General features: G+C 40.5%; 2 protein-coding genes across 2 annotated transcripts in view; both read right to left on the bottom strand.

The window, feature by feature from the left end:
• The window catches only part of sptan1 (spectrin alpha, non-erythrocytic 1), a 37793-nt gene extending 33987 nt beyond the window's left edge, over positions 1-3806 (bottom strand). Inside the window, exon 1 of the mRNA XM_029445299.1 lies at positions 3678-3806. The gene's annotated coding sequence lies outside the window, so the exon portion shown is untranslated. The remainder of the gene's footprint in view (positions 1-3677) is intronic.
• A 944-nt stretch (positions 3807-4750) lies between these two features.
• On the bottom strand, positions 4751-18539 carry odf2a (outer dense fiber of sperm tails 2a). The gene is given in 20 exon segments (XM_029445027.1): positions 4751-7042; positions 7123-7248; positions 7582-7744; positions 8495-8595; positions 9008-9190; positions 9192-9272; positions 9407-9517; positions 9738-9873; positions 10802-10911; positions 11238-11423; positions 11658-11774; positions 11971-12042; positions 12262-12336; positions 12780-12905; positions 13053-13194; positions 14371-14558; positions 16720-16968; positions 17094-17207; positions 17589-17702; positions 18380-18539. Coding segments are annotated over 20 exon segments (2568 nt in total). The 5' UTR covers positions 18383-18539; the 3' UTR covers positions 4751-6871.
• Between the last annotated feature and the right edge of the window lie 649 nt (positions 18540-19188).

The raw sequence follows: 19188 nt of genomic DNA, 5'->3' as shown, positions 1-19188 counted from the left end.
CTTATCTGAAATGCAATCCATATAGAATCTACAGTAAAAGCTTCTATAAAACAACACAAGTAGCCGTGGCAAACACAAGGTCTTAATATTTGCTGAGCTTCTATCCAGTCAGTCAGTTAAACTAGCCTTTCACTACTGCGGCTGATAACTAGCAGGTAGCAAAGAGTAGCAAACTTATTTCAATGCTTTCTGAAGCTTTGAACGCTGACAGATGCATGAATTAGGTTTACGATTAGTCTTTGCTATTCTAAGGTAAGATTACATTTCATTTTCATGCAAAGAATATCACACAAACAAGACATGAAGTAAAATTAATGTCTATTTCTTCCATAGTCATAGTCAGGACACAGGACATAGTCAGGATAGTCCTGGCTCCGTATAAAAGGAAGGCAAACAGACAAACGCATGCACAATCCAGACCACCAGACACTTCCCAAAGCCTCATGACATTCAAATAAACTCAATCATTACATTTAGTTTCATACTGAATGATCTGCGTTGATAGTTTGACAGTACGAAAATAATAAATAGTGCAAAGCCAAATCATACCCATACCAGAAATGTGTAGTCTGGATCCTCAGGTTACATCTATGACAAAGTAAGAATCTACAGAAATGTGTCAATCTGTAGTCCACTCCTTAACAGTCTGATAGTGACTGAAGAAACAAACTCTCATCTACTCCGCAGCACAGACAGACGCATTGCACCTGCAGTGACTACGTTGTACTAAAGAGCAAGCCAAGATGTAGCCCAGCCCATGCGTCTCTCTGCTCCGTAACCCCTGCTCCTCCCTCCCATCCTTTTACTCAGCAAAACAACATCACCACTGCCCAACACTTCTCAAATTTTCTTTCCTATACAAACTTAAAAAGACACACAGGCACACACAAACACACAGCATTCTGTGGGACAAACAAGGATGTTACCTTGAGTTTGGGTTTAGTTAAGGTCGAATATGTTGCGTATCTGTGTATGCTAATAACATTGATCGCACATTTAGAAGCAATCAGCAGTAAGTAGTCAGAGTAAGAAGATGCTTTTACAGGAAGCATTATGTTTGAAGTGTATTATGATTATGTTTCATCAGTCAAAACAATCAACTGTACATTTGAGATGAAGACAACCCGACTCTTCCATATAAACAGAGTCTCAACATGTCAAAATAAAGATGTGGTACGTAGTTCATGCCAGCAGTAGAATGACTATGCATTAGCAGCAGGCTGCTGTACTTCATCTGAAGGCCCAATGCACAACCGGACAGTCCTAGAGACAGGGGGAGGGACTATTTTTCATTTGGGTCATGGTCACCTTGGAGTTACAATGAAAAAAGACGTACAAGGTTGAGTTCAGAGGGAGTTTGGAGAAAAGGTTTGTATCCACTGTAGCACAGGCCTTTGCATATAGCAAAGTCTATATAGCTGTGTTCAAATGCTGCAAGTTATCAATATTACTCCGCAGCAAAACAAAGGTTGATTACAAATGACTGCAGAGCTGACCCTGCAGAAACGACTGACCCCACCCTCCTTGAATGGTTTTCTAACAACATTATTACGTGCAATACAAAAGGTCTACTTTGCTTTACAAACATTAGATGCAACAACAGCTAACTGCTGTACATTTCCTGATGCTCAAATCCAGCTATCAGGCCAAATAATGGAATGAGAAATATTTATTAAAATAAATTAAAAACAAAGAAAAATGCACTTGTTCCTTTTGAAGAAAATTATAAGAAGCTCTATTATACTATCTGAGTCAGTTCATGGAGAACAATATTCATACGACATGTAAACAAGTGATGATTGTAATACAATTTAAATGATGCAGTGTAGAGGGACATATCATTTGAATAAAAGTATTTTAGACAGTACAACTGAAAGAGCTGTCCCATTTGGCTACCATGTTTCTGCATCACAGCAACATTAGGTCAGGCTCCAGCACTTAGGCCTACTTATATTCTGATCAGACACTTTAGGCCTAATAACAGTGAAGACGGTCTTGCTTAGAGAAGGCTCATCAGTTATGTCTGGATCAATGATACCGTCCAATTTTCTGCTGCTGCCCTTTAACATTTGGCTGGCAGGGGGCTACCTAGAGTTGAGGTCGTTGTAACAACCAAATAGCAAATGTAGGCTAAGTCATATTGCAGTGCAACGACAAAACTCATCATGGTGGTTACTGAAGGATACTGGGTGAAAAATAATAAATCTGCACTCATAAAGCAACTCTCTATGCCTATCAAATAGGCAGAACTGTTCAAAATGCATCTACCATGGGCATGGCCCAGGCCCACAAAATATGCGTCACTAATTTTTCAATTGTGAAAGCACAATGACAAACTTTAGGCGATACAAGTTTTATGACACATTTCTTACATTTAACATATTACAATCGTATAAGCTTGGTGTGTCTTAAACAATGTTTATATAGTATAATATGATTCCAAACAATTAGTATGGCACTTCTTCCATTCCCATGCTGCTTAATCACCATCTTGTAGACTATGTACTGTAGCTTTCTATCTGAATTCCTTTTAGGAGGTGGAAGTGCAGTTGGTATGTGAACAACTTGGCACCACCCTGGCAAAGCCAGCTGCCGGGACAGTCAGTTGCAGAGGTGTGAAATAGCGTCTTAACTTTATCACAAGTCCAGCTGTTTTTACTGCCTACAACCGTATTTATGTAAACTAATGGTACTATCTTAAAATATAAACTTTATAGTGCATAAACTAATGCATTATCTTTATGTAAAGCCGTTCTGTCACGGTTTGATGGTCTTTTCCATGAAGCCATGAACAACTCCTTGAATGTTAACACTAGCTACTGATAATACAGTCAAAACTGTCTCACGTATTGTTTATGCATTTGGGAATATCAGTCAACCAGAAGACATTATTATTAAACGTAACACGCATTTATATAACAGAGAAACGAGGACTGACAGCTGGGGCCATATGTCCAAAGGTATTCTGCTGCTCTGGGCGACTCCCTTTCAGCAATGGCCGACAAGCTAATGTGGCCATCTACATAACCTTGCCATTTTAATCTAGTCGTATTTCATTGATTGATTCAAAACACACCATGTACAAACTGGGACTGAAGACGTATATAAATGAATATTGGCTAACCACATTTGTTTTTTCAAAATGTACTAACTGGCGTTATCAAAATAGCTAACGGTAACAGATAACGCCAGCCGTTCATGAATAAAACCCGGGGTATGTTCGCTAACGTGAACATTTTTAAATGCGTTAAAAAAGCATTTTCATCGTGTTAAAGTTACACTTTCAAGACAGAAAACATGGCCTAATTGTTATACTTGCTGACGTTTACTATAAACCATTTTGTTTGCATTCAAGGAAGGAGGTTGATGTCAATGCAAGTTTTTTGGTAGGGTGGCTAATATTAACATTTTGCTAGATAATATCTAACGCACAGACAGCTTTAGAGGCAAACTAGCAAGTCGTATATCATTATTTTATTTATCATACTGTAATAATCATTCAACAAAAGGACTGCTTGCAGCTAGCTAACGTTAGCCACCGAGCTAGCGAATCCGTAGCAGCCAGGGAACACACATTGAATGAACAAAACAGCGTAAGTAGGAAAGCACGGTTTACATTGTGCAATGAATCTGTTTTAAAATGGCCAACTCAAAAATAATATAAGCATATTTCATACCTCAGTCTGGTTCGAAACAGCTTACGAAGTGGTGGTTGTCCAGGCGGATCGACGAAGAAGGATGTAAGACTGCTCTCCGGGATGGGTGTTTTCTTTTTCTTAACCAACCGTGACGTAATTCTCTGCAGATGTACGGAAAGAAACGATAAATAACGGACGTACCCGAAACTCTCAGAGCGTAACATGCTTAACACAAAATGTGTTACTTCAGTTTATTCTACGGATTATTATATTCATATAATGCTCAGTGATAATAGTGGTTGTGGTAAACTGGTGGGCTGGCTTGACATTTTTTTATTTTATGTTATATAACTATTTTATCAAAATATTAAAACGTTGAAGCACACATTTAGCAGACTTACACTTCCTTTCCAACTGTACAGAAATACACGTTGTAAGACCAACAGGGCAGAAAGACATGCTGCTTGCTGCTCATGCACATTGATAGTCACGCTTAATATAATTAGTGTTGGGTGTTCATTTTACTCTGTGGTGCCATCCCTCCAATCTCAGACTATATTCTTGATACAGAATGCTTTGTAACTTAACCATTAAACTGACTTTTGATGACTATCAGTTATTAACATTGAGCTACAAAGTATGTGTTAAACTGTGAATAAAAAGCATTTTAGCCCTAACAAAATCTGTCTACAACCATCTCTGTGAGAATTCTTTCAGCAGTCTATCACCTGACTACCACAAGGATTTATCAGACAATACATCATCTGTTCATAAGCTGTTACATATTGGTTGATACATTATTTTGCTTGCCTCAATTCCATTTTTATTAGCCCTCTAATGTTAAGTTAAAAACATACATCTAAATCTTTACTGTTTATTGTCGAGTTGACTTTTACTTTGTGAATTTCAACAAGTCTTCTTAAGCTAAACTCAACACACTGTTGTGACGAGGATGCTCATAGCTGCTACAGGACAATATGACAACAGCTATGATGGCTGATAGGCAGCTTCTTTGGATGAAATAACACACGACCAAAAAGTGTTATGTGAATTTGTATCCTCATTGTAACACTATATGAAACGCACACAATAAGAGCTTCAGTCAGTTAGACTCAGGTGGAAAACAAGTTGTTTTATTGACCTTGCCCACAGTGGACATACATGATTCAGTTAATAAATACACTCTATGAACAAGCAACAATTCCACTAATGTAATATGTGAAACTGTAAACCCAAAATAATAGCTTTGACTCCTTGTCTTGTACCAGCCAAAGACAGCAGTAACACCAATGTTCTCAGCTCCATTCAATCAAAAAGCAGACACACATTTAAGCACATCATGTCATGGGTGGCTATAGAGTTGTATACATTTAAAAAACAAATCAATAGTTTTAGTATATAGCAGTACAAATACAGTATGTAGTCTGATAATTCTGGTAATAGACATATTAGCTGAGGTTGAAAATAAAAGACACTGTGAAGGTCTGATAAAGACAATAAGCACGTCAAATACTATCTGACTTCAATATCCAGTCAGAAAACATTCAATCTGAAAAGCTCCAAGGTGACAAACTAACAGGTTAAAACAGTAGACCAGTAAAGGCTGAAATACACATGACACTATTTGGTCTAGATCTTTGGTCTAGAAGATCAAACAACAAATTATGAAAACATAGAAAATATAAGAAAAACAAGCTGCTATCTCTTTGAACAACAGTAACTTCTATTCAGTGTCACAACTCATTTAGCAAAGCAGTGCAGTAAACACTGTACGGCTCCATGTGTTCTTCAGCGAGATTAGTGCCTGACTACATTTTCAAGGCAGTTTAAAACATTTCTATGGGATGGTCCAGCAAGGACTGGTAACAGCAACAGCGAGCTGGTTAGATGAACGACTGCAGGCAACAGGTGCTGGGTGCAGTTTGTGTGAACCATCAAACCTTTTAAGAGTTAATAGTGTAAGCAAGATATTTTACCACGCCGTCCTTTTCTAAAACCACTTGTGCCCGCATTGGGTCTGATCACAGTTGTTCACAGCATGAATATCCAAAATATATGAAAAAGTGACAAAAATGTGTAACGTATGTCTCCCTTTACAAAGACATCTGGTTTTGTTAGGCCACCATGTATCCAGTCAGACTAGAAGTTAAGCAGCCAAATGAGTTTACATTACAAATGCCCAGAAGGGCATTGCTAATGCACATTTGTTCCAGTATCAAAGTTTGATGTAAGATGCACAGTTCACTCTCTGTAGTTTTCATAAATGATTGATAAATTGTACAAGGGGTGAGATTTGCATTGCATTTAGTGGATTAAAACATCTGGTTAAATAAGTATGAGTAAAGGGAAAGTTGTTGGAGGTGACGATCAATCTACTCTTCCAGATCTTCAACGAATGCCTTGTCTCGTAGATTTAAAGCCCCTATGAGTATGCCCCATGTGATTATAGTGGAAAGAGGTGTAAGAAGTGCTGTCTCTGTTTTCAAATCATACATCTAAGGGCTTTAAAGGTTCAATGTGTAATTCTGAGCCACCTGCTCCAAAGAATTAGTGGGCAGTGTTAACCCTAACCTCTAAACTGGGTCCATACAATCTCTAATGTTTGTATTTTAGTTGTAGTAGTTTGGTATATTTCTTGTATTCTGATGTATTCTTTATATTGTGTATTGCATTTCCTCCTGTGTAATGCCTGTCAGTCAGTCAGCAGGGCAACAATACCAACATGCTGAAACTGATCTCCGGTCAGAACTCTGTCTGATCATCTTCAGGTGCAGCTGATCCTCTGTGTTCACTGAACTCTGATGTTAACGGGGCTGTAGTCCGTGTGACGTTACGTTAGTTTGTTTATTGGACTAAATTTAAAGTGACAGAAACTAGAAAATGACGCATATTCGTGTCGTCTTCCAGGTGGCAGCCTGCCGGCTAAAAAGGATCTCTTTTTAGGATTTTTCATTTTTTAATCCAATGACATATTGTATTTTTGACCAATTCAGTTCTAAATACATCTTTACGTAGACAAGTATTACATTCTAAAAGCCCCACTAGCAGCCAATAGATACTGTTGCTCTTCACCCAACTGGTTCAAAATGGTATGAAACAAGTAACCAGGCAACTGACCATGCATGTCATCTTCACTGCCTCCAGCTCCTGTTAGCAAATCTAAAAGTAACAGCTTCAAACCAGCGTACGGTTTTGGAATGTGTGCTTATAATACACCTCTGACAGACTGGCTGTCAGATGGGTGAGGGGGCACGCAGTGAGCTGCTTAGGGCCAAGTCTCCAAACACATTGGCGTAGGACGCTTTCAGGAACTGGACATAGTTCTGCAGGCTTCGGTTGGTGCTGTCTGACTGCTCCAGGCGATCCTTCACATCCTGCAGTCGGCTCTGGTACAGGCGCCGCACCTGAGCATCATAAATACACACCTTATAGATCTACTGACACAGCTGATGCGTACACATTTTCAATCAACTATCACTATTACCTCCTCTTTGCTGCGCTGCATTTGGTTGATTTCTGAGGTAGTCCTGCTAAGTTGAGTCTCTAGGTCAAGTATCTTGGACTGGATGGAGCGTTCTTTGGTGGCAGCTAGTTCTCTGGTCTCGGACATCTGGAGATAAACATGCCACATACATTGGATTTAATTTGTGGGCAACAGAGGGTGAAAATTAGTACATACCTGATATATCCCTATACTTTATGTCCCTAACAACATGCACTTCAAGACATGCAAGCTCACTTATAATTACACACAGCCCGACACACCCAAGCTGCAGAAGCCTCACTGTATCACTCACGTGTAAGTTGGTGTGAGCTCAGGTGTCAAAGCACAGGTCTACATGAAATGAGTGAGGAGGCTACGTTCTCTGATCCAGTGCTAATGATGATCTACTACTGTATTCTTTAATCACACACTCTATATGACCAACGTTCAGTTTCAGACCTGTTGGCGAGCATCACCCAGAGCCTCTTCCAGCCTTCGGCTCAGCATGGAACATTCCCTTGTTTTTTCTTCTAGACAGAGCTGATTGTTGTGGATGATGTCTTCCCGTTTGGCAATGACCGCCAGCAGGTCGCCGTTCTGATTGCCAGCCTCCTCCAGCTTTCTGCAAGATGACCCAAGACAGGGAAGCAACAACAACAACAACAACGCACAGTTATAACGAACAGTAAACCAGTGCACTGACTCATATCATTAAGATACTTTTATGTTTTTTTTCCAAGCTATGCCTGGGAGTTCAACATATTTGAGAATGACATTATGAGGTATATGCAGTGTGTAGCTTTAATGTTTGATGCTTGTCTGGTCTGCAACTGAATAATAGAACTTCAACTCCTGATAACAGGAAAATACTGTAAACCGCTTTAAAAACAATCTTTCTCTAAAAGTTGTATAAATCAGGCTATGAATGATATGAACAAACCCCTCTGTAACGTTTCATGCTGATATCTATTCAAACTTAATTTAATACAACCCCATTCACCTGTAGTGTGTACAACATTTATGAATTTTAGAATACATCTCTTTAAAGGACGTTTTTCTCTCTATATTCTGAAGCTTTTTACATTTTCATATTTAATATAAGTAATCAACTTAGTTTCATAGTGATAGTTCAAATGTTTACCCTGTTCACCTGTAGTGTCTCCACTTAAATAGCTAATTATGCTTATAAGCCTACTCTATTTGCCCAACATGCAACTCTTGACCAAGCTTAATCTCATCTGCTAAAACTATTGATGATATTTTTAACAATAAAAGTTCATGGGAAACAACATTGCTGGGTTTCATATAGGACAAACCCCTGGTCTGAACAAAGTGCCAAAGCCAGTGGAGAAAAGCAGAAGTGGTGACTGACCTTTCCAAACTCTCCACTCGCTGCTGAAGCTCTCTATTCTCCTCCAGCAGCAGCTTGTTCTTCTGTCTCAGAAGCTCTACTTGGCTGCTCTGGGTCTCCACCTAACACAAGATCTCACATCAGATGACTTGGACTGCAAATCCAAGTATTTGGTTTCCAACTAAAACTAATTGCGTGTAAGTGGTCAAGCCCCATTGATGAGGTACTTTAAAAACATTTTTAATGCCAGCTGAAATTAATTTATTGCCAAAATGTACAACCAACAATACATGTGTGGAGATTAATAGTGGCTCATATCACTCATAATGTTTTCAGTGCGACTGCAATTCAAAATTAAAACCACATTTCCCATAAATCCTATGACTTATGGTGTTATGGATAAATTATTATTAGATCAGTAGTTTTTCTATCTAGCAATGGCATAACCTCATAACCTTCCATTTCAAATTAGCACTTTAACTTGGGATTTAAATAATGAATTTGTGATGCTTGCATGCATAGGAGTTTTGTGACCTTCATGCGGAGATCAGTCAGGGTAGTGCTGAGCTCCATGCTGCGTCTCTCCTGGCTGCGCTCCCTGTCCTGAGCCTCTTGCAGCTGGAGTTCGGAGCATCTCAAGGCTTCAGGAAGAGGGTCCAGCTCCACCAGCCGCCCCATCAGCTCCCTGCGCACCTCCTCTATTTCCTGCTCCAGCTCCGCCACGCACAGCCTGGGCCTCCCGCTTCGCCTGAGCCAGCCGAGCACGGTACTCATCGGCTTCGCCACGGGTTTTTCTAACCTGGTTAGCAGAAAGAAAAAGACTGACTTCAGACTTTTCATGAACATTAACACATAGTTGCTGGAACGCTAATCTGCTGTGCAATCACAATCTCATACTGTTGCATTCCTAGTAGTACAGCTTGCTTCACATACCTGGATCTTATAGCTGTCCAGCAGGCTTTCATATTGCTGGATTGAAGCTTTGACCTGCTGGAGCTCTGACTGAGACAAGGCCAGCTTCTCCTCCACTGCTGATGCTGTAGCCTGATAGGAACACATAATCTGTCATTAGTTATCAAATTAACAGTACAGTCCACCCTCCTAATGTAATACAAGTCAATGTAAGTCTATTGGAATGAAAAATGGGGAGAGGAAAGACATTATCCAAGACACAAAAGCACAACAGATATGTAGAAATTTGATCAGGGTTTGGTCAGGTTACCATTCAATAAATGTGTCTTTCTGTGTACTGTTGGCTTTTCACCTTGAGGGACTGGTTCTCCAGTTTGGCAGCAGTGCTTTCTGTAGTCAATCCATGCAGGTGATCCCGCAGGGCTTCTCTCTCCGCTCGGCCTTTATCCCCTGTACTCTGCAGCTGCTCCGTCAGCTCTGCTACTCGACTGCATCACATAACACAACAGCTGTCAAATATTCCATTTATATGATCAAAATGGTGGAGTTCTGAATAAGCAGTAACCTTTCACTGTGAAGACTGTTTCAGTTCAAAGTATATGCTCATTATTTCTACAGGATAAAAGAGCTGCCAAACTCCCAATGTGCCTCATGCAAGAACCAGACAAACAGATGCCTTCTTATAGAACTATATTATACAACTTGTAACTTTCACTAACAACATTCTTTTTTGTTGTTGACTTATGCAGGTTTGTCCAGAGGGTCACCCTCTGCTGTACCTGACATAGTCCATCCCTGTGTGTCTCTGCCTTTAAATTTGACAAGCAGGTCAATGCTGTAAAGTTTTTTCCCAGCTTTATACTGACAAAATCAACCGACAGAAAGTCATCTGCTCCTTTATATCCTCCCACAGTACAGCTCTGCCCTGATCACTGGTCTTCGGCAGCTCTATTGATATTTATTTGGATCCTCTAATACCACTATTGACCCCACTGACTGCTGATCACCTCGTTGTTATCAAATTTGAATACAGTTCCTTTTTCTGCTGACAGCTGTCATTTCAGTGTCTTTATAGCTCCTCCACCCGATTGACCTCCAGTTTTCATCACAACCAGCACCCATGGGTCCTCCCACTGAGGTCATCACAAGTTCCGCTCCACATCACATCCATCCAGATCTTTAGCATTGCTCATCAAACTTCACCACATATTCCGATGGCATCACTTTTCATGAATTATTTTCCAAATGGTCACTCCAGCTGCGTGGCATTATTTAATTTAATATTAATATTTAATATTCAGCTCTGAAAAGCTCCTACGTGCAAACTAAAATTGGTGCCGAATCTCTAGTTCCACAGTGTCTGATTAACATACTGCTTTTACTTGTGTGCAGCTGAAGCCGTACGGCTGTAGTTACCTGTTCAACAGTGACAGTTCAATCTCCAGTTGACTCTTGTCTTTCACTTCTTGGGCATGGTGACTTTGCCAGCTCTCAGCAGCAGACAGTGCATCCACCACCTGCTTTTCCTGTTACAAATACATTAAAACTGACTTTGTTTGTAACAGTGGATTATTTTGACTTGATTCTGTTACAGAGAGCAGTGTACAAGAAGAGTGGGTGTGTGAAGCTCTCTTTACAGGTGAGCTGAAAAAAACTATCAACGCCAAGAGGAATCACTGAATAATTGTTTCTTTAACAGATACAGGCCAGTAATCTAACATTTGACTAAAGCCCCTAGTGAGGATGTTACAAGTAATAATATGACCCTAACATTCCTATGTCGTGTGTGTGTTTGTCTACTCAATCTAAAGCTTTAGTAATATAGCCTGCCTGCCCTGTGACACGGCCCTACCATGTCCAGCAGCTGGACGCTCAACTGGCCTGCAGTGTCCTCGCTGCGTTCTGCTCGCTGTTTCTGGGCTCGCGTGGCTCGTTTCAGAGCCTCTCGATCTGCACTGGCCTGCTGCTTCAGCCTCACCAGCTGCTCCGTCAGATGCTCCATCTCCGCTTTCTGCTGGTTGGATGCTCGCTCCAAGTTCTGAACCAATGGAAAGGATAACATCAAGGCATTACAGCTGGGATCACTGTTTGTGCTTTTCCATTTTTATAGCAGATTATCAGACAACAGTTCAGAAATACTGGAACAATGAGTCTGACTGCATTGGCCTTGGTGACAAAAGAACACAAACCTAATTTACAAACTAAATAATTATAATACAACAATAGATAATTACTCATGATGGCACTAGGACAGACAGATCCCATGACAAACCTTTATCCGCACAGTTAGCCTGTTGTTTTCAGCTTCTTTGCTCCGGAGCTGTCCTTGTAGATGAGCTCTTGTTGACTCCAGACTCTTGGACAAATCAGCTGTGCTCTTGGTATTGTCCTGCACTCCCAAAATACAGCAGAATTTACATTAGGGAAAACATGGATTTTACTTTGATGTACACACTGTAAACAATCTAATAAAATGCCTCATTAAGATATTGCTTTGTTTTGGATCCCTGTTTAAAACAGCTCCACTGACAGACAGCCGTGTTTACAATAAAAGCATCACAAACTGACAGCTGTGCTCACAGTACTTTTTCAGTATCGAGAAGTTTGGAGAGTTGATTAACATCTCTGTCCTTCTCTTGAAGTTTCACCACAAGATGCTGTAAAAGGAAAAGCAGAGCTTTATTTATAGAACACAATTTATACACAGGGGAAACAACTCAATGTGTTTAACATAGACATTAAAAATAATAATATATATATACATATACACACACACACACACACACACACACACATAAAAAGGGTTTAAACAGAGAAAACATTTAGGCTAATTCAAATGAAATATAGTAGATTTAGTAGGCTTCCATCCCACTCACAGCTATTTCTGCCTCTGTGTCTGCCAGTCTCTGGAGTAATGCATCTTTCTGCTCTGACACTCGGTTTGACTCCATCTGCTCAGAAACACAGCACAAAGACACAAGTGTGTTACTCTGCTTTATAACCGTTGGCTGTATATTGCTGCTGAAAGTCACACTAGACTATTTAGGCACCAGGAGTGGGCAATATGACGATACTACCGTGAGATGGTGTATACATACATTAGTCAACTGTCAGAGACTTTTTCTACCATTTACACCCAATATTTGATCAAACAAAAAATACAAATTCTAAAGAAGTGCCTTGATTTGTATTCACAGAGTCCCCTCAGGCTGTTGTTCCTCTAGAGGCACAGACATTTATTTGCGGTAGAATAATGAAAATAAGAACAGAGAAACAAATAAAATGAATCAATTAGCATCACACAACCAAATGTGTGTGTTCCCTGTGTAACCAGTGCAACATCTTACTCCCTGTGTATCAGAAGATTGTTTTGAAGATGCATTACACAATATACCTGGGACCTTTGCTGCTCTCTGAGAAGGTGACGCAGAGTTCGGTTTGTGGCCTTGAATGTCTCCAGTTTTTGGAGCAACATCTCCTTCTGACGGGCCAAGACTGAAGACTCAGAGCCAGACAGCCTCTTCACCAGCAAACAGAAAGACACAGAAGGTTGTGGGAACTAATTCTGACATCATGCATCATTGTTTTTTGAGGCCTGCCTGATTGCCTCGAACAATCAAGCTGACAGGACCGGACAGGGCACAATATTAGTTCTAATTATACTCACACTGCCAATAGGGCCGCACATTTGGGAAACACATTCTCGCAGGGCAGAGACCTGCTTGGCAGCTGCTGTCCCGTCCACCTCAGCCGCCATCAGTTTCCTGTGCAGAGCATCTTTGTCTTGTTGCATACTGTCCCCGTCTGGTCTGCAAGGACAAGATGCCAGATTAACACAAACTTGGTCTTAATATTATCATACCAATATTCCTATAGGAACACATGAATATATGAGCTAATACACAGACAACTTGTAGTTCGATGTTGCATTGAGAATCTACGGAGATAATATCTGAAAAAGTTAAACAGTGAAAACAGTTTGCAGTGGACTAATTATAAACAGTTTATGGACGAGGAAAGTCTCAAATCAGGGGGAAAATGGAGAAACAGGATGTACATTTTTCATTCTTGGCATCAGACAGAGCAGCTGTTCTTTAATCTGAATATTTTACTATTCTGCATTCTAGCAAAATTATTTCCAAAAAACATGGCTAACTATTAAAGTTTACGTCTGGATCATGAATCGTGGCTGCGCCTGTTGCTCTGGTCCTGCCTGACGCCCACGTTGATTTTATTAAAACATTTTTTTGGAGGCAACAGGAATATTTTTTTGACTTCAGCCTGGATTCTATTTGTAAATTCGATCACACCATCATTTCCGTCACATGGAAGTTATTTGTACTATGTTGTTTATCCTGTACACACGTCATCTATTGCACGTCTGTCCGTCCTGGGAGAGGGATCCTCCTCAGTCTCTCCCTGAGGTTTCTTCTATCTTCCCCCTTTAATTGTGAAGTTTCTTTTAGGAAGTGTTTCCTTGTGTGGTGTGAGGGTCTAAGGACAGAGGGTGTCGTATCCTGTACAGTCCGTAAAGCACACTGAGAAAATTTGTCATTTGTGATATTGGGCTTAATAAATAAGTTTGATTTGATAATAGCCTCCTCACACTGGCTTCCACGAAACACCACACTGGAGATTACAATTATCCTTACATACAAGGGTTTGCATTAGCAGGCACTTTACTGGATTTGTTTTTATCTCACAATGAGGTCCTTTAAGGCTTCAAACTGTAAAGTCTGAGCTTTCACTATCTCGACTTTGCACTATCATAATGCTTTTGATGGCTCAGGACATCAGGATATTTGTCCTACAGTAAAGCCTTTTATTTTTTTTTATTTAAATGTCTTGTTATCTAAATAACTACACTGATATCTAAGCTATTTACCTATTTACTTCAATGTCAGAAAATAAGATAAATGTGAGAAGAAGAAGAAGACACACTTTCACATGTGAAGCACTATGAAAGTGTTTAGTGTAATATTTGCCTGTTGTAGTCGGTCTCCTCCAGCATCTTCTCCATGGACTGGCGTAATCGCGAGTTCTCCCGCTCAGTCTCCTCCAGCTCCTTGCTCACCTCAGCCAGCTCCTCCTCCTGCTCCACGATCACCTGGTGGGAGACACTCAGCTGCTCCGACTGACGCTCCAGCAGCTGCTCCTTCTTCTGCAGTTCCACCTGCACACGTACAAACATGTGGACAGACACACACAAACAATATGTTACTGAGGTCTGAGTGTTCTTTCTGTACCGCAAATCCTTTAAATGACATCATGGTGTGCTTATAATAACTTTATAAAAATTGTGTATCTTATTGAACTTAAACTAAATAATAAAAACTGCATGTGTGTACCAGTCAAAACAGTTGTAATTTATTTAGCACAGTTCCTTTAATCCACTTCATGCATAAACATGACATTTGATGACAGGACAGTCTCTTCTTGTCATTGCTGACAGATAGTTCACATTTTGCATGACTGGCTTCTTGTGACTCTTAGCATTGTCTTAGTGGTTTTGAGAAGTATTTAAACCCTGTGACTTTTTGCACATTCTATTGTAATATAAATGTGAAGTAATAGAAGTAGTGTCTCCTGTGCATGGTAATGCACAGGAGACACCCTAGGGAACCAGATGACTTCCGGCCGGTTGCACTGACATCACACATGATGAAGACCATGGAGCGGCTGCTGCTCCATCACCTCAGACCCCAGGTCCACCATGCACAAGATCCTCTGCAGTTCGCATACCAGGCGAAGGTGTGCGTGGATGACTCCATCCTCTATCTGTTACACAGGGCTTACTCTCATCTGGACAAGGGGAGTGGCGCGGTGAGAATTATGTTTTTTTATTTCTCCAGTGCCTTTAACACCATCCAGCCCCTACTCCTGAGACATAAGCTAACAGAGATGAGGGTGGACTCACATCTGGTGAGATGGATCACGGATTACCTCACAGAGAGACCACAGTACGTCAGGCTGAAAGACTGCACGTCCGACACTGTGGTCAGTAGCACTGGAGCGCCACAGGACATGGTACTCTCCCCTGTCTTGTTCACCATCTACACCTCTGACTTCCAGCACAACTCTGCCACATGCAGAAATACTCAGATAACACTGTGATCGTGGGCTGTGTCAGGAATGGACAAGAGGGGGAGTACAGGAGCCTGGTGGAGGACTTTGTGAGGTGGTCCAAGTCGAACCATCTGCAACACCTCCAAGACCAAGGAGATGGTGGTGGACTTCCGAAGGATCAGGCCACACCTGCGTGTCCATTGAGGGGGTCGACGTGGAGATGGTCAGGTCCTACAAATATCTGAGCCTGCAGCTGGACGACAAGCTGGACTGGACGGCAAATATGGACACTCTTCATAAGAAAGGGCAGAGTCGTCTGTACTTCCTGAGAAGGCTGGGGTCCATCAAAATCTGCAAAAAACTACTGTTGATGTTCTACCAGTCTGTGGTGGCCAGTGCTCTCTTCTATGCTGTGGTGTGTTGGGGAGGAAGCAGCAAGAAGAGGGATGCTGGGCAGCTGGACAGACTGGTGAGGAGGGCTGGCTCTGTAGTGGACACAGAGCTGGACTCCCTGGTGACAGTAGCAGAGAGAAGGACCTTGGATAAACAACGCCCACCACCCTCTGCACAGCACATTCACCCGGCAGAGGAGCGTGTTCAGCGGCAGACTGCTGTCCCTGTCCTGCTCCACAGACAGACTCAATAACTCTTTTGTCCCCCTGGCCATAATACTGTACAACTCCTCTTAGTGATGGCAGGGGATTCAGATTCAGATTCAATTCAATTAAATTTCAAATCACAACAGCCTGTACTTTCACTTTGTATTTATAACAGTTTTATTGTATTTCTAGCATTTATCACTTCATCACTTAATTTTATTTTAAGTCTTATTTGAAATGTACATTTGTAATGGCGGGAGGGGGGGGGGGTAGATGGGTAATTGTTTAATTGTTTAATTGTGTAAAGGTTTTAAGCTACTGGATGCCTGAATTTCCCTCGGGATAAATAAAGTATCTATCTATCTACTGGCAAAGATAAACTCACAGGTAAGTGCACATCTTATTTATTGTGGGCAAAACTGAAAGTGTTTCAGCTAGAAGGCATGGCCAGCTTAAAATGGAAAGCAACTAAAATGGATTAAATTCACCTTCTTAATCCAGACACATTAACTCATAATGTCATAACAAAAAAACATCTTTAGAACTTTTGCACCTTATCAAAAACCAAAATGTCTAATTGACTTAAGTATTTAAATCCTTTAAGCCTTATGGGACTTGATAAGGATGCAGACCTGCTCACATCAAAGTGGAAACAGAGGAGAAACTGACCTCATTCTTCAGAGAGCTGACTTCAGTCAGTAAGCAGTCAATCTTCCTCTCATACTGGCTGATACGTCCATGCAGCCCTTCTTCTTCTTCTTCTTCTTCTTCTTCTTCTTCTTCTTCTTCTTCTTCTTCTTCTTCTTCTTCTTCTTCTTCTTCTTCTGATGTGAGGTCAGCTAATCGCAGCACAGACTGCAAATGTTCAGGCTTGGGTTCAGGGAGCGGTGGTGTGATCTCAAGGCGGTGCGTTGGCCCCTTGGTGCAAATTACACTTTCAGTAACACTAAATATCTGACTGCAAAATGCTGGGACAAAGAACATCTTTTGAAAAATGTCCAGACGATAGGATTTAGGTGTCATTTTCCTTTAGGATGTGTTACCTCCCACTTGTATGAAGCGTCTCGTATGGAGGCCTTTCCTGGTGGTATCCATGGCACTCGAGTTTTGACCTTGGCTGTAGGACAGAGGTTTCCTCTGTCGACCTTGGTCTTCCCCTTTAAAACACAGAGTGTGTGCAGCTGCATGCCATGTCAGCCCTTTATGCTGCATAAATACTACATTGTATGAGAATAGGTGTGTATTACAGGAGTGAGTGTTATGAGTTTCACAAGATGTGATAACTTTTGATCAGGAAATAACAATAAAGAACAAGATCAAGGAGATACAAGAGGTGCACATTTACAATACAAAAGAGTAATACTGCTCCTAATACTAGGATGGGTTAAATGCAGAGTCTACATTTCACTGTGCTGTGGATATGTGTGCCGATAAAAAGAAGAATCAAAATCCACTATTTCCATTTTCAAATAAGTGAAAACAGTAAAATCATAAGACCTCCCTTTGACAGACAATCCAAACATAACTAGATCTCTAACCTGAGGCATGCTGGCAGGACTCCTCTGGCTCTTCACATGCACATGGACTGGTGTGGCGTTGTCGATGTGCAAATGAATTGGAGGTGAACTTGACCGAGTTCTCATTGCTTTCCTCTGTGAAACACAGGGGGCTTAGTATCTCAAACCAATGTTACTGTTCACATCAGAATGTACAATAGAAATTAGAGTTAAACTGATAACATGAGTTCTGAGGCGTTAGGAGGGTTCCAGGTGTAGTTCCGTACACAATTACAAATATGATAGGGAATGTAAGATTCATTTGAGTGCAACATATATTGTATATACATACTTTTTTCTCTGAATAAGGCGGTTAAAATGTCAGTTTAAAAACAGTTACTATTAGCGAGATGTTTGTAATTGCTCGCATGTCACACAGGGATGCAGGGAACATTGTAGGCAAAAATATTTGGACATTTTAAAAAGTTTATTTTGTATACTTATAGGCAACTTTTTGATTTTTTCCTTTTACATATTTCATGAAATAAAAAACGAAAAGCTTTAAGGGAAAAATACACGAACCGAGCCCACTGACGATGAGTTACACAAATAATCAAAACTATGAATTCCAACCTAAAACACACACACACTGAATATATTCTGTTACGTTAGAAACTCTGCAATACATTTAGATGATTGTTTAGGGTGTGTCCGTCTTAGAGATTTAAGGCAACGTAGTTTAGCAAGAAGTAGCCTGACATCAGCTTTAGCTTGTTAGCCGACAACAGCCTTTCTAGTGTCTGTGCAATTGACTAACAAATTCTCCGTCTTACCATATGAGAAACCAAAATATTTTCGTCGAGAATTGAAGATATATTTAATAGATAGAACAGCGTTTTTAGTTTAACAGGCAAAATTAGAAGGTTAACATAAACTTAACATGACAAAGTCTGTTGACGTGAAAGCTTGGATAAACTTTAACAGGTAGTGACGTTGACGTCTCTCTGGTTGGTCAGTTTAAAGCAGGTGACATCTTTCGCCAACAGTGATTGGACCAGAGTCTCTAACGTTCCTTAGCAACGAACTCAACTCAACGATCTGTGGCGGTAGTATCAAAGATATTCAGTGTGTGAAGATGAACCCCCCCCTCCCTTATGTATGCACATCGTTATAAGATTTACGAAAATGTGCGGAACCGGAACTATTAGACCACTAACCAAGTCTACTGATGTAAGACTGTTTTACTAAATAACTGTGCATTTGTTTGAAAATACTCATTGCTATAATACACTATCAACAGAAGCCTTAAGCATTACCTAAATGTAAATATAATTTTGTAAGAGACTGTGAGCGTCTAATTTAGCGTTGTGATGTAGTAACTTAATCTGGCCACCGGAGGCCAGCACAGAATCATACATTCTCATTTCCTTTCTTTTTTGTATTTTATTTCCCCTCCTCATTTCTTTATTCAAGAAAAGAGATACAATACATACATGAAAAACATTAACATTATGTACACGCAAAATTTACAAAGGGATACAAAGAAATAGGAATAAATTTGGTTTGGAATCAGTCCATCTGGATTTGGAATATTCTCATGAATAAAATGGACTGCACAAAAATAAAATAAAAATTCTTTCTT

This window comes from Cottoperca gobio, chromosome 12, assembly GCF_900634415.1.
Source record: "Cottoperca gobio chromosome 12, fCotGob3.1, whole genome shotgun sequence".
Taxonomy (NCBI): Eukaryota; Metazoa; Chordata; class Actinopteri; order Perciformes; family Bovichtidae; genus Cottoperca; species Cottoperca gobio.
Note: the sequence above shows the minus strand (reverse complement) of the source record. Positions and strands in the feature narration are given on the sequence as shown.